General features: G+C 37.2%; 1 protein-coding gene across 32 annotated transcripts in view; it reads right to left on the bottom strand.

Annotated features, from left to right (window-relative positions):
• Positions 1–13,121: 13,121 nt before the first annotated feature.
• Slmap (sarcolemma associated protein) overlaps positions 13,122–25,908 on the bottom strand; it is a 155,559-nt gene continuing 142,772 nt past the window's right edge. For 17 of the 32 annotated variants that reach the window (XM_046452763.2, XM_046452784.2, XM_046452773.2 and 14 more), the window contains 3 exons: positions 23,270–23,441; positions 18,425–18,559; positions 13,122–15,009 (listed from right to left, as the gene is read on the bottom strand). In XM_046452763.2, the coding sequence (XP_046308719.1) occupies positions 14,917–15,009; positions 18,425–18,559; positions 23,270–23,441 (400 nt within the window). In that variant the 3' untranslated portion in view covers positions 13,122–14,916. Of the gene's footprint in view, positions 15,010–16,389; positions 16,480–18,424; positions 18,560–23,269; positions 23,442–25,908 lie in introns of all 32 variants that reach the window. The other 15 variants (XM_046452768.2, XM_046452769.2, XM_046452786.2 and 12 more) reach the window with 1 other exon arrangement.

The following is a 25,908-nucleotide window of genomic DNA, read 5'->3' as shown; positions in this document are numbered from 1 at the left end:
CTGAGATCTAAAGAGGGTGAGGTTATATCATTGCCTCCTTCCCCCTTACCCTAGGTCCCTATCTCAACTCAGAGAAATAGAAAAAATGCTTATAAGTAAAATACTTTTTAGGGCCTATAGGACCCTAAAAATTTGGTTCCTTTTACCTCCCTGATATCCTCTTCCTCACTCAATTATGCCATGGCCTTTTCCATTGTCCTTGAACACACCAGGCATGCTCCTGCCTCAGGGTCCTGGCAAATGCTTATTCTCACTTCCAGATGTTCTGCCCCAACAATATTCAGACTTCTGCTCAAACACCGCTCAAAGGCGCTGGGACCACTTAATATAAAATAACAATCTGCCAATTGCCCTATCACATTGAAGTTTCCTCAGAGGACTTATGAGCCCATGATATACTTTATAACATATTGTTATCTTTCTCTCCATACAATTTTTGTAGGGGTACTGGAGACCAAACCCAGGAGTGATTTACCACTGAGCTATATCCCAGCCCTTTTTAAATTTTTGAGACAGGGTTGAGTTGTGGAGGCTGATCTCAAATTTGTAGTCCTCCTGCCTCAGCCTTAAAATAAACTGGGATTACTGGCATGTGCCATACAATTTAAGTTCATGAAGACAAGGATTTTGTTGTTTAAATGCCAGGTCTTGGGCTGGGGTTGTGGCTGGGGTTGTGCTAGGTGGAGAGCTTACCTAGCACGTGAAAGACCCTGGGTTTGATCCTCAGCACCACATAAAATAAATAAAATAAAGGTATTGTGTCCAACTACAACTAAAAAATAAATATTAAAAAATGCCAGGTCTTAGTACTATGCCTGTGGCATATAGTGGGTGATCAAAAAAATATGTGTTGAGCCCGGCATGGTGGTGCACACCTGTGATGCAGCCACTCAAGAGGTTGAGGCAGGAGGATCATGAGTTCAAGGCTAACCTGGGCAACTTAGCAAGACTCTGTTTCAAAAATCAAAAACAGGGCCAAGGATGTAACTCAGTGGCAGAGCGCCCTAAGTTCAATACTTAGTACTGAAAACAAAAAACAAAAACTGTTGAATGAATAAACAATAGCTAAGAGAAAATAGTAGGCTGCCACAGTGGTTTGGCATGAGTCCTTTTTTGTCATCTAGAACTGGCACTTGTTAGCAATTGCTTGGTGTTAGGCATTGGACTAAACCCTTGACATGTAATAGCTTATTAGCTTATTTAATCAGGCACTATTATTATCCTGTTTATTTTTTCTTCTTTAATTTTTTTAGTTGTAGATGGACAGCTTGCCTTTATTTCATGTTTCATTTTTATGTGGTGCTAAGGATTGAATCCAGTGTCTCACACATGCTAGGCAAGTGCTGTGCCACTGAGTCCCAGCCCCATCCCTATTTAGTATTTTTTATGTGGTGCTGGAGATCAAACCCAGTGCCTTACGTGTGGTAGGCATGCACCTGCTGAGCTAGAACCCCAGTCCTATCCTATTTTATACAGGAAACTGGGTCTTAAAAGAAAGAAACTTAGTTCCCGCTCAGTGTAGTGGTGCATGCCTGTAATCCCAGTGGTTCGGGAGGCTGAGACAGGAGGATTGCAAATTTGAGGAGGCTAGCCTCAGCATCTTAGCAAACTCCTATGCAAATTAGTGAGACTCTGCTAGAAATAAAATAAAAATTAAAAAAGGGCTGGGGATATGGCTCAATGGTTGAGTGCCCCTGGGTTCAATTCCCAGTACAAAAAAACCCAAAACTTAGTTCTCTTACTCAAGCTAGTAATGGCAGAGCCAGATCTGAAGGAGGATCAGAACCAAGCTGACAGGAGAGCTACATCCCTCCTTCATGTTTTTCTATAGTTGGGATTTTTCCCCTGCAGAAAGTATGTACTGATTTTATATTTGGAAAAAGAAAGAAGTTGTTCTACCTATCTACCCCACCAGGCATCACCCAAAAAGGGGATTCTGGGGCTGAGGTTGTAGCTCAGTGGTAGAGCAATTGCCTAGCACATGTGAGGCCCTGGGTTCGACCCTCAACACCATTATTAAAAAGAAATATATAAAAGAAAGGTATCATGTCCATTTACAACTAAAAATAATAATAAATTTAAAAAATAAGGGACCCTAATGAAGGTGGCTGCCCATGATGCTTCTAAGTGCCCCTGAATCCTAGTCTTTGGAAACTTAGTTAAAAGCAGGAAGGTTTAGGGAACCCCTGCCTCAGATGATGGCAGGGAGATAACTTCTAGGTGGGATGTTAGGATTGCAACTGTAACCTCAGGCATCAAGGGTGGAGGTGGAACAGAAAGCTTCTTCCACAATTTCAACAGTATCACTTCTTCCCCTTCTGGATTCCACTGTTGCTTCAAAAATGTTTCAAAGTCTGCCATTGGCTGGCTTCATTGATGCCACTTTCCCCAAACTATGTTTGGCTCTGAAGTCAAGGCTTGCATTTCACCCAGAAACAACAGGTCGCCTTTTCCACAGATACCCAGCCCCATACTTGTCCATGTGAGATTCTGTCCAGGCAAGGTCTAGTTAGAAGGAAGGGAATTCTGTGACCACTTTTTTAAAAAAAGTATTTATTTTTTAGTTGTAGTTGGACACAACACCTTTATTTCACTTGTTTATTTTTGTATATGGTGCTGAGGATCAAACCCAGGGTCTCGCACGTGTGAGGTGAGCGCTCTACCACTGGGCCACAACCCCAGCCCATCTGTGACCACTTTTTGACTAATTCCTTCAGATACATCAGATGCCCTCCCCCACCTTTTGATTGGCAGTCAACACCATATTAGGGCAAGAAGCCAGAACTCCTGGTAAGTAAAAACAGAAGAGATGCCTTTGTTCTTAGGGAACACACACTACAGCCTATAGAGGCAAAGGTAAACAGCTCAGAAAAAAAGCAAATGGGGCAAATGTAAACAGTTGGTAAATCTGGGTGAAGGGTAAATGTGAGTTACATGTGTTACTGCAACTTCTCTGTAAATTTGAAGTCATATCAAAATAAAAAATTACAAAGAAAAGGAAGTCTATCTGCACTGAATTAGCTAAGGTGATCAAGTTTGGTGCTCAGAGAAGTTGAGCAAAGGATCCAGTTCCCTTTCTTGTGCTAAAACAATGCAGGAACTGGAAAAAAAACTGTGATCACCCCACTCTTCTTCCTGTGGCTTACTCAAGACCCTCTTAAACTTCCTGATATGGAAAACATCCTGCTCAGAAGAGAGATCTAATCAGAATAATGTAATAAATGCCCAGAACTACAGAACAGAATCTTTGCAAGGGACTGTAGGAGATAATACACAAGTGGAGCCAGGCTTGGTGTATGCCTTTAATCCCAGATATCTGAGAGGTTGAGTCAGGATTGCAAGATAGAGACCAGTCTCAGCAAATTAGTTAGGCCCTAAGCAACTTAGTGAGACTCTGTCTCAAAATAAAATACATCTGACCTCCAGGGTTTCATAAGGAACTGTGGATTAGGAGCACATTAGGTACATCCTATTTTTTTTAGGAGTTATAATACCCTTTAAAAAGAAAAGTTTAGGACCTGTTTCTTGCCTTTTGTTTTTTAGGCAGTAGGGAGTGAACTTAATGCCTCTCACATAACTAGCCAAGTATTCTACCACAGAGCTGCATCCCCAGAGACAGGGTCTCATTAAGTTGCCCAAGCTGACCTTGAATTTTCAATTGTCCTGCCTCAGTCTCCTAAATAGCTGGGATTATAGGTGTGTGCTACTATGCCCAGCTCCAATGTGTGCCTTTTTAAAAATAAACAGGTTTGGGGTGTAGTTCATATCAATTACTGGTACTGCTAAATAAATATGTAAATAAACATCCATTTCTCCTTCTTTATCCCACTGAATTTAATTTTCTTTCTACCACCATTTCATAAGCAAATCTGGGAAGCTGGTAATTATACAGCTACTATTTATATTTTCTTTACATAGACAAAGTAGAGTGTTTTTTTGCATTTAATATTATTTCAACTTTATTGGAGTTGATGCATATAAACCCAAGTCATCAACTGTTACATAATGACCCATCACATACTGCAATTCATGTTTCTCTACTGAACATTTTTAGTTTTTTTTTTTTTTTGTGTGTGTGTGTGTGTATGAGTGAGAGAGAGCAGGGGTGGGGTGGGGATCAAACTCAGGGTGCTTTTTTTTTTTAATATTTATTTATTTATTTTTAGTTTTCGGCCGACACAACATCTTTGTTTGTATGTGGTGCTGAGGATCGAACCCGGCCGCATGCATGCCAGGCCAGCGCGCTACCGCTTGAGCCACATCCCCAGCCCCCTCAGGGTGCTTTTTTAATATTTACTTTTTAGTTGTAGTTGGACACAAAACCTTTATTTTATGTATGTATGTATGTATGTGGTATTGAGGATTGAACCCAGGGCCTTGAATATGCTAGGCAAGCGCTCTACCACTGAGCCACAAACCTAGCCCCTCAGGGGTGCTTTTTTAATCCAGGATTGCTGTAACACTGACCTACATCTCCACCCAATGTAAACATTTTTTTTTTTTTTTTGAGACAGGGCCTTGCTAAGTTGCTGAAGCTGGCCTTGAATTTGCCATCCTCCTCCCTCAGTCTTCTGAATCACTGGGATTACAGGCATGCTATCAGTCAGTCATGCCCAGTAAATTTTTACTTTTTTCTGGTGGTACTGGGGATTGAACCTAGGGCCTCACACATGATAGGCAAACATTCTAGCACTGATCTACTTCTCCAGCCCTATATGTAAGTTTTGCTATCACAAAGAATGTTTCAGTGAATGGGGATCTTTGTTTCCTGGTGCATGTTTCTTTAATAGGTATAACCAGCAGAGGGGCTGTTCAAAGTATTATGCATTTTCAATGTTATACTTTTCAACTATGTAAAATATTTGGGGAAATTCCCTCCCTTATAGTCAAGACCATAGATCCAATAGACTCTATATCTTCTATCTTTCAGAATAGCACTTAGGGTTAGTCATGTCTGGAGTTGATCCTGGATGATTTTAATTGGCCTAGTGACTGTCAAGTTAAGCTGTGCGTTCAGGGTACTGTTACATCTGTCAAAGAGAAAATTTTGTGGAAGGTGTGGTTGAAGCATCAAGAGGAACACAGAAATGGGATTTCACTGAGTTTTATTTAATAAAACTGTATTTAATCCCTGAGTTTACCAAATGATTATGATCTGTTTCTGTGCTGTTTACTAATAAATTTGTCTAATTAACATTTACTTATATACTTCAAAAAATATTGTTCAACTGCTTTCCTAAGTGGCTATATTGTTACAGTTCCACCCAAATGAAAGATAATTCCTGTTTTTACATTCTTTGCTAAGAGTATATAAGACGGTCAAGTTTTTCTAATGTGAAGGATATGGAAGATATTTTATTTATATTTAGTTTGCATTTCCCTGAATGATTTAATATTTATTGGACATCTTGATTTTTTTTTCCCCAGGAACTTGCTAGTTATATCTTTTGGAAGAATTAGTTCTTTATATGTTTGGTAGGATTCAGCAATTACATCATTAGGTCCTGGTTTTCCTTTGATGAAAGACTCCCCCTTCCCCTGGTCTCCCCACCAGTACTGGGGATTGAATCCAGGGGTGCTCTACTACTGTACTGTGTCCCCAGCTCTTTTTGAGACAGGGTCTCACTAATTTGCTGAGGATGGCCTTGATCTTGTAATCCTCCTGCCTCAGCCTCCCAAAGTCACTGGGAATACAGGTTTGTGCCACTATGCCCAGCTGGGTTTTCTACACAGATTATCGTAATATCTAATATTATGTCTTCCTTTTCAACTCCTATGTTGCATTTCTTATATCATATAGCATTAGTTAGTTCAATGTTGAGAAGCTGGAATGAGGATGGGTATCTATGTCTAGTTCTTAGCCTTAATGAAAATGCTACTAAAGTCACCTCATTGAGTATGATGATTAGTGTACATTTTTAAAAACAAAAAAGGGGATGATGGTGCATTCCTGTAATCCCACCTACCTGGGAAATTGAGGATCACAAGCTCAAGGTCAGCCTGGGAAAACTTAGGAACAACCTGTTTCAAAAGAAAACTTTAAAAAAAAACTTCAGATGTAGCTCAGTGGTAGAGCTCTTGCCTAGTATGCATAAGGACCTGGATTCAATCCCTAGTACCATAAAACCCAAAAAGAAATGATGTGGGGCTGGGGATGTAGCTCAGTGATAAAGTACATGCTTAGCATGTACAAGGAGCTGTATTTAATCCCTAGTAAAGGAAGGAAGAGAGGAGGAAAGGAGAGGAAGGTGGAAGGATTGTGGGAAATCGGTGGATCTTTATTTATTTATTTATTTATATGCAGTGCTAAGAATTGAACCCAGTGCCTCATACATGTTAGGCAAGCCCTCTACCACTGAGCCACAACTCCAGCCCCAATTGTGGGAAATTTTAAACATGTATCAGGAGCTGAAAGTGTAGCTCAAGGGTAGACTGAGGGTTTAGCATGCATGAGGCCTGGGTTTGATCCCCAGCACCCCCAAAATCCTAATACATTTAAAAGTAGAACAAATAGTATAATGAATCCCCATTTACTCTTCCCCAGTTTTGAGAAATGATGCTAATCTTTTCTATTTACTCAGAATATAGGTTTTGTTTTGTTATTTTCTCTTTACCTACTGGGAATCGAACCCAGGGACATTCTACCATGGAGTTACATCCCATGTATTTTTTTTTTTTTGAAACAGGGTCTTGTTAAGTTGCCCAGATTGACCTTGCACTTGTGATCCTCCTGCATCAGTCTCCAGAGTTGCCAGGATTACAGACACGTGCCTGACAAAAATTAAAAGGAAAAAAAGATTTTTATTAGCAACATGAAGTGCTAGCTTAGAATGCCCAATTTAACACCTATACCAAATTCAGTTTGCTGGGGAAAAAAGTAATCAGGGGCTGGGGATATAGCTCAGTTGTTAGAGTACCTGCTTTGCATGCACGAGGCCCTGGGTTCAATCCCCAGCACCATTAAAAAAAAAAGTAACCAGGTACATAAGTGTTTTCAAGAAAATTAAAATTTGGTTGAAAATATTCAAAACTGGGCTGAGGCTATATTTAGTTAGAACACTTGCCCAGCATGGGATAGGCTCTGGATTTGATTCCCAGAACCCAAAACAAAACAAACAAAACCCTAATTAATTCTTTTAAGATTGGCTCTGGAGTGCAGAAAGGAGAGTGATAGGGGAGGCTAAATAAGAGTAGGCTAATTTTTTTTTTTTTAAAGAGAGAGAGAGAGAGAATTTTAACATTTATTTTTTCAGTTTTCGGTAGACACAACATCTCTGTTTGTGGTGCTGAGGATCCAACCCGGGCCACACGCATGCCAGGGGAGCGCGCTACCGCTTGAGCCACATCCCCAGCCCAGTGTAGGCTAATTATCCAGTAAGTTTTCAACTCAGAGCCAGGTGAAGTGATGCACACCTGTAGTCCTAATGACTTGGGAGGTTGAGTCAGGAAGATTGTGAGTTCAAAGCCAGCCTCATCTACTCAGTGATACCATCTCTAAATAAAATACAAAAAAGGGTTGGGGATGTGGTTAAGCACCCCTGGGTTCAATCCCTGGTACAAAAAACAAAACAAAACAAAACAAAACCCGATCAAAATGATATAACTACGTGAAGATTCTATGAATAGGGATGTAATTTATGGTGGGAATCTGGGATTAAATACGAGAAAATGGTAGAGGTTTTCAGTGCTCTGGGAGCTCTTGTCTGCCGATAGAATCTGCCATTAGGAAAGATTCTCTCAGTCTAGTGGGAAAGGATACTGGTTTTTATTTATTTATTCTAATTTGTTATATATGACAGCAGAATGCATTTCATATTATACAAATAGAGCACAATTTTTCATGTCTCTGGTTGTACACAAAGTACAGTCACACCATTCGTGTCTTCATACATGTAATTAGGGTAACAATGTCCATCTCATTCCACTGTCTTTCCTAACCCTATGCCTCCTGACTTCCCCTCTTCCCCTTTGCCCTATCTAAAGTTCGTCCATTCCTCCCATGCTCCATCCCCCATCCCCATTATAGATCAGCATCCTCATATCAGAGAAAACATTTGGCATTTGGTTTTTTGGGGATTGGCTTACTTCACTTAGCATAATATTCTCCAACTCCATTCATTTACCTGCAAATGCCATGATTTTATTCTCTTTTAATGCTGAGTATTATTCCATTGTGTATATATTCCACATTTTCTTTATTCATTAATCTACTGAAGGGCATCTATGTTGGTTCCACAATTTAGCTATTGTAAATTGTGCTGCTATAAACATTGATGTGGCTGTGTCCCTGTAGTATGCTGTTTGTAAGTCCTTTAGGTATAAACTGAGGAGTGGGAAAGCTGGGTCAAATTGTGGTTCCATTCCCAGTTTTCCAAGGAATCTCCATACTGCTTTCCATATTGGCTGCACCAATTTGCAGTCCCACCAGCAACGTAGGAGTATGCCTTCTTCCCTACATCCTCACCAACACTTATATACTCTTAATAGCTGCCATTGTGGCTGGCATGAGATGAAATCTTAAGAGTAGTTTTAATTTGCATTTCTCTAATTGGTAGAGATGTTGAACATTTATAAAGGATCCTGTTTAAGATGAAAATGAATGCTGTTCAAGTGGCATGACTGCTTCAAATTTTGTGTGGAATGAAAGATGGAACAACTAATCACAAAAATTTAGGATGAAAAAACTAAAGGATGTAATTTCACAGAGTAGAAATATGAATTTCTGCTAAATGAGGTCTGACTATCTAGATACACATTGGCTAGCTCAAGAGGAGAAAATGCGATGATGAGGTGAACAGCAACTGTGCACAGCAGAAGTATAATGAACAAAAGCTTCTCTACTTGCTCCCCCATCTCTCTCCTGGTCCCCTTTGTCTATTTATTCTCAATATTCCTGTCTTTTTTTTCTTTTTTTTTTTTTTTTAAGATTTATGGGCTTTATCTCAGTGTCCTTGCATGATAGAGTAAAAAATCATAGATTTGGAATGAAACATGCTAAATCTTTAGGAGGAAATATGTCACTGCATAATCTAATGAATGAGTGGCACTAAATACAAGCAATAAGAGATGATTGATGAATAAATGCCTCCATCTGCAAGGGATTTATTATTGGATCCATCCAATCATGCCCCAACGCCATCAATAAGAGATTCCTTTCTTTTTGCAGTACTAGGGACTGAACCCAGGGGCATTTTATGACTGAGCTACATGCCCAATCATTTTTTATTTTGAGACAGGGTCTTGCTAAGTTGCCTAGGCTGGCCTTGAACTTATGATCCCCTTGCCCTGCATCAGCTTCCTGAGTTGCTGGGATTACAGGTGTACACACTGTGCCTGGCAGAAGACTCCTTCAAAGAGAGTCTGGCTAAACATTTTTCCTCTGCTTAAAGGAAAAAAAAAAAAAAAGTCCTTTACTAGTTGCCTGTTACTTGCAAGATACAGTTCAAACAATTTAACATGGCAAAATTCTAGGACAGTACTCCCAAAACCTTAAAAATACTTCCCAATCACAATGCCTTTTCTTTTCCAGAGAGAGAGAGAGAGAGAGAGAGAGAGAGAGAGAATTCTTTTCTTTTTAAACACTTATAGGTGGACACAAAACATTTTATTTTTATGTGGTGCTGAGGATAGAACCAGTGCCTCACATCGTATGCCAGGTGAGCGCTTTACCGCTGAGTCACAGCCCCAGCCCTCATAATGCCTTTCCTTTTTCTTTTTTAAATATTTATTTTTTAGTTGTACACAATACCTTTATTTTGTTTATTTATTTTTATGTGGTGTTGAGGATTGAACCCAGGGCCTTGCGCATGCCAGGTGAGCGCTCTACCGCTGAGCCACAACCCCAGCCCCTCACAATACCTTTTCTAAGAAAACTAATTTCAGATCTTAATGGTTTTCAAAATCAAGTACTTCAGAAAAACAGGACTTCAGAGAAATGAGCTCTGCTCTCCAGACCATCTAGAAGTACAACTCACCTTTGGCTTGCAGCAGGATTTCCTGGGCTTGGATGACAGTGTGGTTGAAAGTAAGGGGAAATGCACCTCTCCCCTATGGTTCCAGGCCTCCTGTCTCTTCTATTGCATTGTATTGTGTCAGCTTCCTTGCCTGTATTTCCCTTCTACACTAAAAGCTCTATGAAGATAGGGACTGAGCAGGGCCAGGATCTGGAACAGTGTGTCTTGTATCAGATATTCAATAATTATTTATTAAGTGAATGATTATAAAGCCCTTGAAACTTGGAGACACATGCAGAGTAGCAGAAAAAAGAAATGCATATCTTGGTTTTCATCTTCATAAATAAACTATTATTATGATTCCAAGTAAAAAACTCTCTGGATCTTCTCCCTGATGAGCAAAAAGGTGAGACTGGATTGCTAAGGGTTCCTTGAGCATTATAATTCTATGTACATGCATAAAGCATGTTTAAAATTATAAAACTGTTAAATGACAACTAGAATTCAAATACAAATGAACATTAGCTCCTTTAGACATGTACAAGTTATTCATTTAACTATAAAAATCAACTTTTGAGTCTTTTTGTTTGTAATTTAAAGCGAAACCAAAGTTTTCTTTAAAAATTCACAAAAGCAACATATATTTAATACTAAAAATAATTTTGAAATCATTAATGGGAAGGGTAATAACAGACCATCATGCAAAGACAACCACTACTATTTTCTGGATATAAATTTTTCCAAGTGTTCCAACATATCCTGTATGTCTACATTTTTTTCCTTTGTACAACCCATGCTATTCTACACCAATAATGTTTATTTTACTTAAAACAGTATGAATTAGCTCCCCCATGACCTCCTGCTTTTTTGCTTTTTTTTTTTTTAAACTTGAGTTCTTAGGCTGGCCTTAGACTTGTGATCCTCCTGAGTTCCTGGGATTATAGGTGTGTGCCACTGTGCTCAGCAATAGTGAATTTTTTTTGCATTTTCTTTTCTTTTTCTTCTTTTTTATACTAGAGATTAAATTCAGGGCTTTGTACAAATTAGGCAAGCACTCTACTAACTACATTCCCAGTCCTTTTAATTTTTAGGGTCTTGCTTATTTTTGTAAAGACTAGCCTTGAATTTGTGATACTTCTGCTTTAGCCTCCTGAGTTAATGGGATTATTATTATTTTTTAAATATTTATTTTTTAGCTTTAGGTGGACACAATATTTTATTTTTATGTGGTGCTGAGGATCGAACCCAGTGCCTCACGCATGCCAGGTGAGCGCACTATTACTTGGGCCATATCCCCAGCCCACTGAGTTAATGGGATTATAAGCATGTCCACCATACCTGGCACTAAAGCTGCATTTTTTTTTTTTGGTGTGTGTGGGGGGATATTGGGGATTGAACCCATGAGTTCTTTTACTATTGCCCTTTTTATTTTTTAAGACAGGGTTTCACTAGTTTGCTTAGGGCCTTGCTAAATTGCTGAGGCTGCCATAGCCTCTGGAGCAACTGGGATTTCATTCATGTACTGCTATGTCTACATTTCTTCCTTTATACAACCCATGCTATTCTACATCGATAATGTTTATTTTACTTAAATGTTTATTTTACTTTTCTCTTTGGTAGCAGATTCCCATCCTTTTGATAGTAGATATATACTCAATGGAAGAAACCAAAAGTTACTGGGGTTTAAGTCTAGTGATTAAAATGAGAGATCAAACTATGCATCATTATTTTTTATCTGAAAGCCTCTGACTATACAGCAATGTGACTCAAAATGTCTGAATAATATTATAGTAGGATATCCAAACTGTAATGGGCGATTGGTTCATTACCAAACTAAGTATATTATTTCCCAAAGAGACAACAATGAAGGGGAAGAACTAAGTCAGGTGATAATGCCTTCTTGCGATTTACAATGTTACAATCACATATCACTCACATGCATAAAAATTCTGAATAGGTGAGTCAATTCATTTAAAATAGATGTACTGATTAACCTAAAACTTTAATATTTGTAATAATTTTTCAGTATCATGTTCTCATAAACACTTATTTATCACTTGAATGGTACTTCATATACATTATCTTTTTAATTTTCACACCACCACCACAAATATAAGTATTATTCTCCCCATTTTATAGATCAGGAAATGGAGACTCAGAGGAGATAAGTGATTTGCCCAAGGTAACAAAGCCAATAAAAGGCAGAGTCAAGATGTCAATATAGATCTGTTTAGCTTTATTTATATATTTATTATTATTATACTGGGGATTGAACTCAGGGGCACTTGACCACTGAGCCACATTCCCAGCCCTATTTTGTATTTTATTTAGAGACAGAGTCTTACTGAGTTGCTTAGCGCCTCACTGTTGTTGAGGCTGGCTTTGAATTCAAGATTCTCCTGTCTCAGCCTCCTGAGCTGCTTGGATGACAGGTGTGCACCATGGTGCCTGGCTCTGTTTAGCTTTAAACACCATGCCCTTTTCATTTTCTGACCCTCGTATACCACCTTTGAATAATTCTTAACTGTATCATTATAGAGTGGTGGTTTGATTCTTAACTGCTATGCTTAAAATTTCTTTTTTTTTAATAAAAAACACTTATTTTTTAATTGTAGCTGGACACAATACCTCTATTTCACTTATTTATTTTTATGTGGTGCTGAGGATAGAACCCAGGGTCTCACACGTAAGAGGTGAGCGCTCTACCGCTGAGCCACAATCTCAGCCCTTAAAATTTCTTAATGACTATCACTATGGGGGAATAATCCTATTCTTTATTTAACCCAGAAGACTGAACAAAACTGAAGGTATTGCTTATGAATAGGCTCATTTATATTCTTGAGGAAAAAAACTGGAAGTAACTACAAAAACCCATTTATTCAATTTGAATAAAGTAAATATTGAGACTAGAACTTATTATAGTCAATGAGACTTGTCTGGCAAGTGAGTCACATTTTAACAATAACCGTACTAAAAGTGAAAAACATTAAAACAGTAAGTTAAATAAAAGGCTAATAAAAATTCGAGGAAACAGCTCTGTGTTTTCTTTTAAACCCGTATAACACCAAAGGTATGTTTGCCTAAAGAGTCATTTCAAGCAAAGATTATTAACAACTGAATAGTAGAATCAGCACTAAAAATTTCAATGATGTCCAACTCAAACATGCATAGGGAGAGTAAAGTTATTTTATTAAATCATGCACATCACGTGTGTTAGTGCAAATAGTTTAATCTGTACTCCAGAAATTCTATTGTACTTTATATCTTTACAAAATAGATTTCAAACAATTATTTACTTTAAAAAATGTAATTCTGAAGTTAAGCATTTCAGAACAATATTTGCAATAACCTATATACAAGAGGTACTGGGTACCACTGGCATATTAGCATTCTGTGGTGGAGTGGCTTCCTGCAACAGAAAATGATGAAAATGAACTATATGACAGTATTTTCTATAAGTCATTTGTGACTAATTCCTCCATAAATCTAGTGATCCTCCCAACAGCAACCCCAAATAGCTTAAAATATAACCTTTAAGTATAAACAATAACTGCCAAACATCACAAGGCAAATTATATCCTAAACTCCTATTTCAATATTTGGCTAGACCTGTGAATTCCCACAGAACCTTCAAGCCAATTCACTGATATTCCCTCCCAGTCTTTACTGACTGAAAATTTTAACTATGTGATACTTTAGGATATTCTATGACCTAAATAAACTTTATTGACATAACTATGGTGCTGCACAAAACCATAGCTAAAATTTGACTTATGTGTTTTAAATTTATAAAATCAAGCAGTGTTTAGGTGCTTCACTGTGCATGGAACACTATCAATCTTGGGAATAGTGCTTCTAATTAACAGAAAGTTCCAATTAATAACAATAAAAAGAAAATAACCACTTGCATACCCAACCAAGAAACCTGTTGTTAAGTTACAGCTCACCTTGAACATGAATTAGCTCTGAAACATCATAACCAAATTAAGTCAATAAAAGCTTATCTAAAGAGATATAATTCTTTCTTCAATGAAACATGCTTGGAGGAACAGATGATAGAAAAAAAATCATGCTTCCTAAAATGTTGTATATGAGAAAGTAACTTGGCTTATAAAGAAAATATCTCTTTAAATACATGAGGTTTAATAAAATTACATTCCAATTGACTCAACAGTTTGGTTGACTGCACTGAAATTGTGTAATTACTATGTTTTGCTCCCAGAAATACTTCAGGTCGCTCAAGAAAATACACACTCTCATGGAAAGCTTTTCAAAGTTGATGTCCTCCACATCTTCAAGTCACATTAAGGCAGAACAAGCGTGCACATACTCCCCAAATGATCACTAAAACGGAATATTTTCCAAATGTTTTTTTTCCCTTAAAAACAAAACAAAACAAAACAAAAAACTCACACAAAGAGTTGTCTCTAAGTCTTGTTCCCAATAGCTCAGTGGTTTTATAACAAGTAAAAATGGCGTAAATATGTAAAAAATATATATATATGTGCATATATTTCAAACTGATAGGCACTGAGCACACAGGGCCTCTCTTCCCATGTATGTATAGGTTGTTTGGTTTGGGTAGTTATCGAATCAGAAAAATGAATTATCTGGCCATCAGAATTCAGAGTAAAATACCCACAAATTTAATGGTATAAATAATTTGGTGTACCAAGAAGCCTACATTAGGCCACCATAATATTCAGAATCTCAACATACTTTTTAAAAATTACATGAAAAATTGCAAGCAAATTATTGCTTACAGTAGAATAAACTCACAATTTTATATTCTCTCTATAGACAGATACATTTTATATAATTTAAAGCAATGACCCTACAGTTGTATTCTTGCACTTCTGCTGTTTTAAGAGGTAAAAAAGAAGAAAATGGTTCTGTTTGTCCCCAGCATGAGTGTGATGCCAGCTTCTAGAGGGAGGACGGTGTACGGACTCAAGAAACGCTCTCATGGAGAAGCTCTGGCCAGACCTGGCACATACAGCACGATGGCTGTCACCGCAACCAGGGCAGCCAACATGGGCATCCAGGGCCAGGGTTTCTGTGTGGAAAGAAACCAAGAGTCAATATCACATTCTCCCCTCTCTTTTCATTCCTATTAACCCCTTGGTTCCACAGAGTCCTGAATACTTAACAGAATACTGGAAAAATTTTATCTTTGCATTTTAAGAATAAAGTATAAAAAGAAAGGAAAAGAAAAAAAGGAGAGAAGGAGTGCAAGTATAAGGAGAGCTATATAATAGCAGGGTCATTATTTGGAGGCCTAATACTTCCCAGAAAAGTCCTGGGCAGTTCTCAACTTTGTTATAGTTGACATATAGTAGTGACTTCTAAAAATCCTTTGGGGTTGGCCTGCTTTATTTACTCTGGTACCCACAGATTCCAATATAACTGATGTACATATAACCGATGCCTATAGTATGTTTCTTCCTAAAATATTTATTCTTTTATGAAAACAAGGCTCAGCTGTTAGGATAGTTATACAGTGCTTGGTGACTTAGGTGATAGAAAAAGATGGTCTAGGCTTTGATCCTCTAACTTAAAACCAACGAAGACAAAATCACATAGGTTCAAGATGGGGAAGTGCCATTATGGACACTGCCTATCTGATACTTCTGATAAAGACCTTGTCCAATGTAATAAAGTCATTAAAGTCATGTGATCCATGTCATATGTTCTACTCATATGCATGCCAGTTAGAGGCAAGTATGAATGGGCTATTTCCTGTTAACTTTCAGAAGGCTTTATAATGAAACTTGCTTTGATTGGTACCTTTATTGTTCCAAGAGTCTTGTTGAAGAAGTTGGTTTTCAAAGAAATATTCTGATTTGCAGATCAGGACTCAGAAAAAAATATGGGATAGGGGTCAGATCCCTACAGGTAAATTGTATTTGGATTTGAGATTGTGAGCCAATAGTTCATTATGCCAATTTCATTCTCTTTCATCTTCATAGCTAAAGTGCAAACAGGCAAAGGGTTGAAACAGAGAAACGCTATGCTATGAAAGGTAAAGGAGAAAGAAGAAGGGGGAGGAAAGCTGGCTGAAGACTTCAAAGATGCAAACTCTTCATTTCTCATTCAAATCTGATTAAACACATAATTGGGAAGGGGTACTAATGTAGAAATTCACTGTTTACTCCAGTTTGCTAAAGATAAAGACTTAGTTAAAGGAAGCATATTAACAACTGGTTAGGTTGGAATTAACTCATGGTTAGCATTACTACAAAGGAAACAAGACAAAATGTTATGTGATTAGTTGATTGTTCATTCATTGGTATGACACAAATACATGGCATACTAAATGAAGGGTTTGCTTCAGGTAACAAGATATCAGTGTGGTTTTGCCATGCACTATATTACAAATATGGCACAAATAGGTGACGGGGACAAACAGACAAGGACTCAACAGTATTGCTTGTACCTTTCTCTACCACAATGGACCGAAACACCAAAACAGGAAAGCCAGGAATAGGCCGATGAATACGGCTGGGACGGGTTGTAATATGGAAGGCTAAAGAAGGGAAGGGATATTAAAATCATTTTATGCTATGAAAAAAATCAGATAAGATGATTTAGACCCCAGGAGGGTAGGAGGAAGGAAAGGAAGACTGAGGTAATAGAAATAAACCACTCAGGTTTTGCACTGATTCAAATTTAAAGACATCTAACACAATCCAGAATGATGGACTGTGGTGTGTATGCTGGCAAACTACCACTTTAAAAAGAACATCTGGAGACAACGATCATTGTGGGTGTCCCTAACACTCAAATGAAACCTAGCACATTAACAAGTCAGAGCACTGACAACACTTCACCAAATGATGCTCCGTTTGACAGTATATTAATTTTGTTCTGTATCTGAAACCCATTACTCGATAATGCACTCCTTTTGCAAAAGTTAATGTTTATTTTATCCCTCTATCAAAGACCTTTTGCTTTTTTCCCAACCCTAACTTTAGTTAATGAGCTAATACTACTTTCAAGCTTAAAAATAAATGCCCTGTGATCATGTGTACTTCTTGAATCAGGCAAAAGATGTGTCACAATGTATGAGAAAACACTTGGCATATAACAGAAAGGCAATTGAGTCTCAGGGTTTTCAGTAGGTTTTCATACTAGAATATAATTGAATTTTTAAATGTAAAGAGATTACTTAGAACCATAAATTCAGTATGACAAAAAAGGGAAATTCACCTCCAAGGTGGATTTTTTTTTTTTAACAACATAAATAGTAACAACATGGTTACTTTTGAAAAGATTCTAAATATATAGGGAGGTCCATTCTGATTACGTTAGATGTCTTCATAGGTTAATTTAGCAGGAAATGGACTAAAATTTCATCATCAGAGGGATATGAATATTAAAAAAGAGTAGTAATTAAATCATTATGATCTGATTTTAGAATAATTCTATAATCTACATTTGAAAAACCAAATGCAATCCATTTTTGCTAGAAGAAAGCCTTCACATCCAATTTATCAATTTCTAAAAGGCTTCTATCAAAGCAACCATCTTTTACTGTTTAAATCTAACATATGCTTAAGCAAAGGACAGCTGGACACAACTCATGAGCATTCTGTGTACAACTGTGTAACTGGATGGCCATGCAACATCACTCTTGTACTTGTGCTGTAAGTTAAGCAAAGTGCCTTCCTCCATGGAAGCATGTGGCTCATGTCCACTACAGTGTCCAAGCCATGACAGAGTTTGAAATAAGTCAGAGCACAACCAACCACACTGAACATCCATCAATTAGGGCCCACAAAGGCAATGATCACCAAAACGTACAACATGACATTTATTTAGTATAACATCTTTATAAAGACATTTCTAGGAAATAAAAAACAAATATTGTCAAACTCAATTCATATCAAAACATTCTCCCACCTCTGCCTGTCTGCTTCTCTCTCTCTCTCTCAGCCCTACAGAATTTCACTGAATATTTCCTAATACTTACAGAATGCCAAAGAGACACTGAGCTTTTAAGGAATGTGCCTTAGTGAGACCATTATTAGTATAAAATGAAAACCATCTCAAATCTCCCCTTTTTAATACAATCAAATGCTAAGGATCAATATGTAGTACTTTTTCTTAAATGGGTCCCTGATATGGTACAGTGCTTCATCCCAGCAAGAGATAAATATGAACCAGATGATAGAACTTCAGTCTCATCTGAGAAAAGTTGAAAGTTCTTAGGTAAATTGTTTTATTGCAAACAAGGTTCTTCCTCCAGGCAGTCTTCAAGCTCTTATAGGGCATAAGTGAAAAGGGATAAATTCTTACTAAAAAATCCAACAGCACAATGATTCATCATAGAATGTCATAATGAAGAGCATATTTCATCTATACCCAAGGCCAATTAGTTTCTCAAATCAGCAATAAAGTCCTATGAATATCAATTTCAAGTCTCTCACTTTCCTCTCAATTAAAGCTAAGCCAAGTTAGCAAAGACTTACATTATTTCCTTTCTCTCGGAGCAGCTTCAGGTTGTCTTTACATTGTTTGAGCTCATCTGTGATTGATTGTTTTTCCTGCTCAGTCATTTCAAACTTCAACTTCAGTTCTGAGAGTACAGTCTGTGTCTTTTCATACTAAAGGCAAAGAAAAAAGAGTGTGCAGACTTGACTTAAAATGGGTATGAAGTAATGGTTCTAGTCAGGCTTATATACCAGATCCCATTTAGTCACCTTCAACACCAAAGTCAAGCCTTTTTGTTTTAAGGAGGATGAAAATCATTTGCACTCATAGTAAGAAGTCCTTAACGTTGACTTGATTCTATGTAAGAATTTTCTGGCCCTAGAGTTTAAAAAAAAAAAAAAAAGTGAACAGAAGACATTATTTTGTCATCTGTTTCTAATACAAAAGGTCACTTTTTCCACCAAGTGAGTTATGGGAGAAAAGGGAAATTTCAAACTGAGCAAAAGAAAAGCAGGTGAAAAAAAATATTCATTGCCTAGTTAAATGGCAATGTTAGGAAATCTGAGTTTATATTCTGGTAAGTAAGCAATGTCAGCCAAGCTATTTTAGTTTTGAAGTTAAAAAAAAAACAAAAACAAAAAAACCCAAAAAACTTCCAATAGATCTCCCTTTCTCCAGGTATTAAAGTGTCCTGGCTAAGTGATTTTTTTTTTTTTTTTTGGCAAATGAAGCAAAGAAATGTACCTAAAGTTCCCCCCACCATGATCAGGAAATTTCTCCCCTTAAAATCTATCAACATTAATTAAAAATGATTTTAACAGGGCTGGATTGTGGCTCAGCGGTAGAGCGCTCGCCTAGCATGGTTGGGACCCAGGTTCGATTCTCAGCACGACATAAAAATAAAGGCATTGTGTTGTGTCCATCTACAAAAAAAGATATTCTCTCTTAAAAAAATGATTTTAACAACTTTGTTTCTAATAGAAATTTTTCTATAGAGAAAATGCCACTTTCTAGTTTGAACATGGTTCAAACGTTTATAATATAAACTTATATCCATATAAAATATGTAATACATAGCTATATATGACTGACTTTCAGATAAACTATCCCTAGAAAACAGGTGAGACCAATGTAATATAGTGTTGTTTGCCCCTACTTTAAATATCCCTAGAAAGCTGGTCTTCTAAACTGTTTCCACTTCTAGATATTGCATCTTACATACAAACTGGGCTCCCAAAGAGAAGACTGTTCTGTTGGGCATGCCTTTGTCTCTGTATCCACTGCCCCCTTTGCCATCTCTGAATGATTCAGAAGGAAGACAGAAAGACAAGGACTACAAAATAAATACACAATGGGTATAGATTGTCAGAAAGGTTCCTCTTCCTGAAATATGGCTATGAGGCTGAAGGGTTTCTAGTTCCTCTCTACCTATGCCCTAAAATTCCTCAACAAAGGACACCTTTAGAATGGTGCTTCTGAAAAATTCAAATACCTCAGAGCGACTAGAACTCATCATTGTGTTCAATAAGGATAAAAATGTGTAATTAATAGAGATGGGAGGGAACAAGAGTCAGGGTCAACATGGACATTCCCAGAAAGGTGTAAGAAAGACATGAAAGAAATTCCCTTTGGGCTGGGGTTGTGGCTCAATGATAGAGTACTTGTCTAGCATGTGTGAGGCACTGGGTTTGATCCTCAGCACCATATACAAAATAAATAAAATAAAGGTATTGTGGGCTGGGATTGTAGCTCAGTGGTGGAGTGCTTGCCTTGCATGTGTGGGACACTGAGTTAGATTCTCAGCATCACATAAAAATAAATAAAGAGGGCTGGGGGTGTGGCTCAGTGGTAGAGTGCTTGCCTCACACGTGTGAGGCCCTGGGTTCGATCCACAGCACCACATAAAAATAAATAAATAAAAATAAAGATATTGTGTCCATCTACAACTAAAAAAAGAAAAAAATTTAAAAAAATAAATAAAGATATTGTGTCCATCTTCAACTAAAATATTCATATATAAAGAAATTCCCTTTTACTTTACAATGTTCCCAGAATAAGCCTGAATAGTATGCCAGAGAATGAACTCAGGAGTAAAATTCACAGGCTTTATGACAGTTTTTCTTTCCAGTTGATGTGAAGGTCTGTGGACTTCTTCCTGAAAGCAGAAAGGTTACAGGCAGGCTGCCAAGGCAAAGTCAGTGAACCTAGACCAGTTTCTGTACCTTAGAACGTAATCAATTTTCAATGATCCATGAACTGATTCTTAACAGTGACTAATAAAGTATAAGTAAAAATGCTTTCTTGAATAAAATTTTCCCTTACTTTCCCTTTCCACCATTCTTGCATCCAGACTGCCCTTTACACCAAAGGATTTAATCATTTCTCTATTCCAGGAGTTATGAAGCAGAACCACAGGAAGGCAGCTCAGAAAGATCTTCCTGCTCACCTCTAGCAGGGGAGTGGGTGGGGAGGACTGGCTTAAACAGCAGGATGGTGAAGCCAAACTCTCTCTCTTTTTTTCTGTAAACAGTGCTGGGATTAAACTCAGGGCCTCACACATGTCAGGCACATGCTATACCACTGAGCCACATCCCAGCCCTGACAAACTCAAGAATCTTTGCAGAGTAGACACGTGCTCAATGTTTTAGGAACTCTTAAATTACAGATGTTCCTATTAAATTAAAATATACAGATGCTTTCTAAAATCAAATATAGAGGTGATAGATCATTATTTTCTCTGAATACTGAAATTTAAAATTGATTTTTTTCTATTTTCTTATAAGATATTCATTCATATGACAACTGCCATATATAAAAATTTAATTAATGGAACACAGCACCTTCTGCAGCAGTGGTTTCACACCTTGCCTGGATATCACTTTTTGCTCCATCTTGTTCTTAAACTTTTTTTTGGGGGGTGGTGATAGTGGGACTGAACCCAGAGGTGCACTTTCATTGAGCTATTTCCCCTTATTTTGAGATAAAGTCTCAAAAAGTTGTACGGGCTGGCCTCAAACTTTGGATCCTCCTGCCTCAGTCTCCCAAGCTGCTGGGATTACAGATGTGTATCATTGTGCCCAGTTTTGCTTTCTAACTTTGAGGTGAGAAATGAGCTCAGTCTTGATTAAGAGGGACATATTACATATTACACCAATACCTTTGGTTCTTCTTCATAAAAATAATCATATCTGGGCTTTGCTTAACTTGTAATAGTTTGGCCTGTTACAGTAAAGATACATAATCATGATACTATGCATATTAATATTAAGTATGATTTTGAGAGAAAGGAGAATAAAGGGAAAATGTTGAAAGGGAACAGATGTATATTAATAAAAGGTAATTAATTTGCAGTGGATTACACAGAGATAGAACCTCAGAAAAGAACATTTAGTTACAGACTAGTATCTAATACATTGAAATCAGGACAAACAGAAGGAGCAATTTCACAAGTACAAAGAATATGATGGCTACACATCATTTCACAATGGAAAACAGTGAACAAGAAAATAGGAAACATATTGACAAGCTCAGACATATTTTTAAATGTGCTGCATTTAATGCAATCCAGACTACCAACAGTTTAGACACTGTGACAACATGCCACTGCCATTTGTGGAAACAATTAAAGCATTTTGCACTGATTGCTCAGTGACCCAAAACAGGCGAACAAATAATGCGACAAAATGGTTAAATGCATCCATAGTAACACACAATAGAACCACCTTCCAACCACAGCATTCTTCCCAGATTTTCAAAGAATTATGGCATATGGACTGGAAGGACACAAAGTGCTTACAGTATTAAATACTAGGATATTTACTTTGGCACAAAATTTGTGTTCCAAACAAAAATTATAATTCTCCTAAAACACATATCCTTAGCAAGGTAAAGACAGACACATTACAAAATCAATATGCCTACATGAAAATAAATAAAGTTACACTTTTTTTCTTTAGGAACAAACACAAAAACAGAAGAACAGTAACCATTTCAAAATTCAGGATACTACAAGGAAAGCAAAGCACAAAGAAAAACTGCATTGATTAAACAGATCTTCAAAAAACAATTTTGGGAAAATTCATTATTAAAGACAAAAAGTTGTCTTCAACTTTTTTCTTATTTATAAAGCATCTTTCCTTTAAGTGAGTCTATAGCTGGGGTGGTCCCCGGATGAGCAGATAAGTTTTATCAGCCTTTTCTATTCCCTGGGTTGGCCAGAGACAATGCAGAGAGTGATCTGAGACCAGCAGGATTGATCACAGGTCTTACTGCCCCTTTGTCAACTTAAAGGAAAGGTACCTGTGTTGCTCAGGAAGAAGCTGGGTAGGATCTCTGTTCCAAAGATACTCCTCAGCTTTTTTAACATGATTTTTTAAAAAAAGTCACCCAAATCAAGGTTTTAAGCAAATGCCTTGAAAATTGAGTGTGCATATTTGTGCAGAAGGGGAAAGGAGAAAGTAAAAAGTTAGAAAGTGTGTTTGGCAGGCTGGGTATGAGGTAAATTATAAGTAATTTTTTTTAGGCTAGTTTCACTCAGACATAACCCCATCATTATATAGTATGGCCCCAGCTTGCTTTCCAAAAGAATTCTAAGTTAAATATGATAATCTCTTTGCAAGATAAACAATGGATCAACTGGTAAAGAAAAAATCAAACTGTACTTTTATATATTTGTAATTTTGAGACCAAGCCCTACTAATATATTCTCTATACACGGACCATGCTATACAGGTAGAAATCATCAAGCAGGGATGCTTCAAGTGTCAACTTTGTGACAAGTAATGGACTTCCATTGCCCTTTAATTCTAACTAGCATGGATATCTGATTTGCTTTTGGCTTTAAGTCCAACCATAATTGGGCTCATAATGTCTTTTCGCTTTACCTCTTTCTGTACATCCTTTGCTTGGTTTTCAGCCTTACTGAGAAGAGTTTTTAAATCAGCTGAATCCCGAAGATGCTGCTCTTTCAAGGATCCCACTTGGTTCTCAAGTTCTTTCCTAGTCATCTGAAGGATGCTGAGATCACTGGTAAGCTCTAAACTCTGCTTCTGAGAACTGCAACATAAATATCAACAGTTACTCACAGGTAGAAACTGGACACAGCAAGAAGTCCAAGTTCTTAAATATTTCACTAGGTGAGACAGGATTTCAGAGGAGGAAGGAAGTTTAAAAAACAGAATGAGACTTTTTCAATAAATCAAAAGCATTAAAACACTCTGAAAGCTAAAATCAAATAATATATAAAGGTTGAAATTTTAAAAATAGAAGCCAGGAGTGGTGGTGCGTGCCTATAATCCTAGTGATTTTGGAGGCTGCAGCAGGAGGAGCTCAAGTCTAAGGCCAGCCCCAGCAAGTTAGTGAGTCCTTTTTTCTTTTTTAAAATTTTTTTAAATTTTGGTACTAGGAATTGAACTAAGAGGTGCTTTATCACTGAGCCACATCCTTTACATCCCTAGTCCTTTGTATTTTAAGGCAGGGTCTTACTATTTGCTTAAGGCCTTGCTAAATTGCTGAGGCTGGCCTTGAACTTGTGATTCTCCTGCCTCAGATCCCTGAGCTACAGTGAGTACCTTTCTTAAAATAAAAAATGAAAGGACTGGGGATGTACCTCAGTGGTAGCCTGTGGGTTCAATCCCTAGCACTGCAAAATAAATAAACAAACAAACAAACAGATAAATAAATAAATAAAACAGGAGGTTATTATATATTTTGCTTTATAAAATTATATTAATTATATCATTAAAAGATTGAAGTAGGTTTTCCCTAGAAAAAGAATATATACATTTCAACTACTTTCTTGTATGTTTAAGTACCTGGCAAATATTATGGGTGGAAGGAACTTAAAAGCTTGGTGTTACTATCATCTTATAAAGATAAACCTGCTCAAATGAGAAGCAACATCAAACTGGGAGAAATGCATGGGGTAAAGAACTATGAAGCTGTATCTAGATCCTGGCTCTGTTACTATTTAACGGTGGGATGTTGAGCAAGTCAATTAATGGGTAAATTTTATTCTTTGTTTATTTATTTATTTGCAGTGTTGGTGATCAAATCCAGTGAGACAAGTGCTCTACCACTGGGCCACATCCCCAGCAATACATTTTATTCTTTCTTTTTTAAAAATATTTTTGAGTTGTTGATGTATCTTTATTTATTTATTTATATGTGATGCTGAGAATCGAATCCAGTGCCTCAAACATGCTAGTCAAGTGCTCTGCCACTCAGCCACAACCCCAGCCCCACATTTTATTCTTTCAACAAACATTTCTTGTGCTTAGACCTGTGCCAGGTACTATGTTATACAGATACAAATAACAAAAGGGAAGTGTCAATGTCTTTCAATATCAAACAAGAGGGCTGAACTCAATAATTTCTGAAGTTTAAATTATATAAATACTTTATAATTTGGTATAAAAATATTATTTACACATGAGGAAAATAGCTTGATATGCGTAAATAAAAATTCCTTGTTCAAGCCAGGCCTGGTGGCGCATACCCATTATCCCAGAGATTGAGGTAGGAGGATCACAATTCAAGGCCAGCCTGGGCAATTTTACTGAGATCCTATTTCAAAATTAAAAATAAGAGATGCACATCAGTGGTACAGTGGTTTCTAGCATGTCTGAGGCCCTGGGTTAAATCTCTAGTACTGCAAACAAACAAACAACAAAAAGGTAAGGTTTTTAAGGTGACAGTGTATGGTCTTTCAGAATGGATCATAAGAATCAGAATCAGATTTAATATTGTAACTGAGATATGATACAGTATAAATTCTATCCTGACTATATCAGATTATATGATAGATTCTTAGGGGTGATTCTGATGATGTCAGGGTAATACAGCTAGGAACTCAATGGCATATAAGACCTTGTAGTAGCTCCTTTTCCTAGGATTCAGAAAAATAGATCACTGGTCATCTGAATAAACTTGCATAGAGTATATAAGATAGATTAATTCTGTTTCTTAAAATTTCTGATGTAGTTCTCTAAATTTATTTGGTAAGCCTCCCCAGAATTTAAGTAGTATTTAGAAGGTAGCCTTCTTTTATGGGATTTTTTTTTTTTTTTTTGAGCGAGGACGTAACTGGGGATTGAACCCATGGTTACTTTACCACTGAGATACACCCCCAGTTCTTTTTACTTTTTATTTTGAGAGAGGGTCTTGCTAGGTTGCTGAGGCTGGCCTCGAACCTCTTGCCTCAGCCTCCCAAACTGCTGGGATTACAGGCATGTATCACCATGCCTGACTGCTCCTTTTTTTGAGCTGGGCTTCACTATGTTCCCCACAGTTTCAAACGTCTAGACTCAAGCAATCCTCTACCTCAGCCTCCTGAGTAGCTGGGACTACAGATATGTCATGATGCTTGATTGGAGCCTAGTATTTTTAGGCCATATAATCACAAAGAGTCTGCAGACTTGTTTTTCAACACTTTCTTTAAAATATCAATATTTCTAAAACAAGAATAATTAAAATAATCAACACTAATAATTGAACACTGTTATTTCTTGCTTGCTAGAATATC

Source organism: Marmota monax, unplaced genomic scaffold, assembly GCF_021218885.2.
Source record: "Marmota monax isolate L192 unplaced genomic scaffold, Marmota_monax_Labrador192_F-V1.1 WCK01_AAM20220418_F8-fsc00042, whole genome shotgun sequence".
NCBI lineage: Eukaryota > Metazoa > Chordata > Mammalia > Rodentia > Sciuridae > Marmota > Marmota monax.
This window is presented reverse-complemented; position numbering and strand designations above follow the sequence as displayed.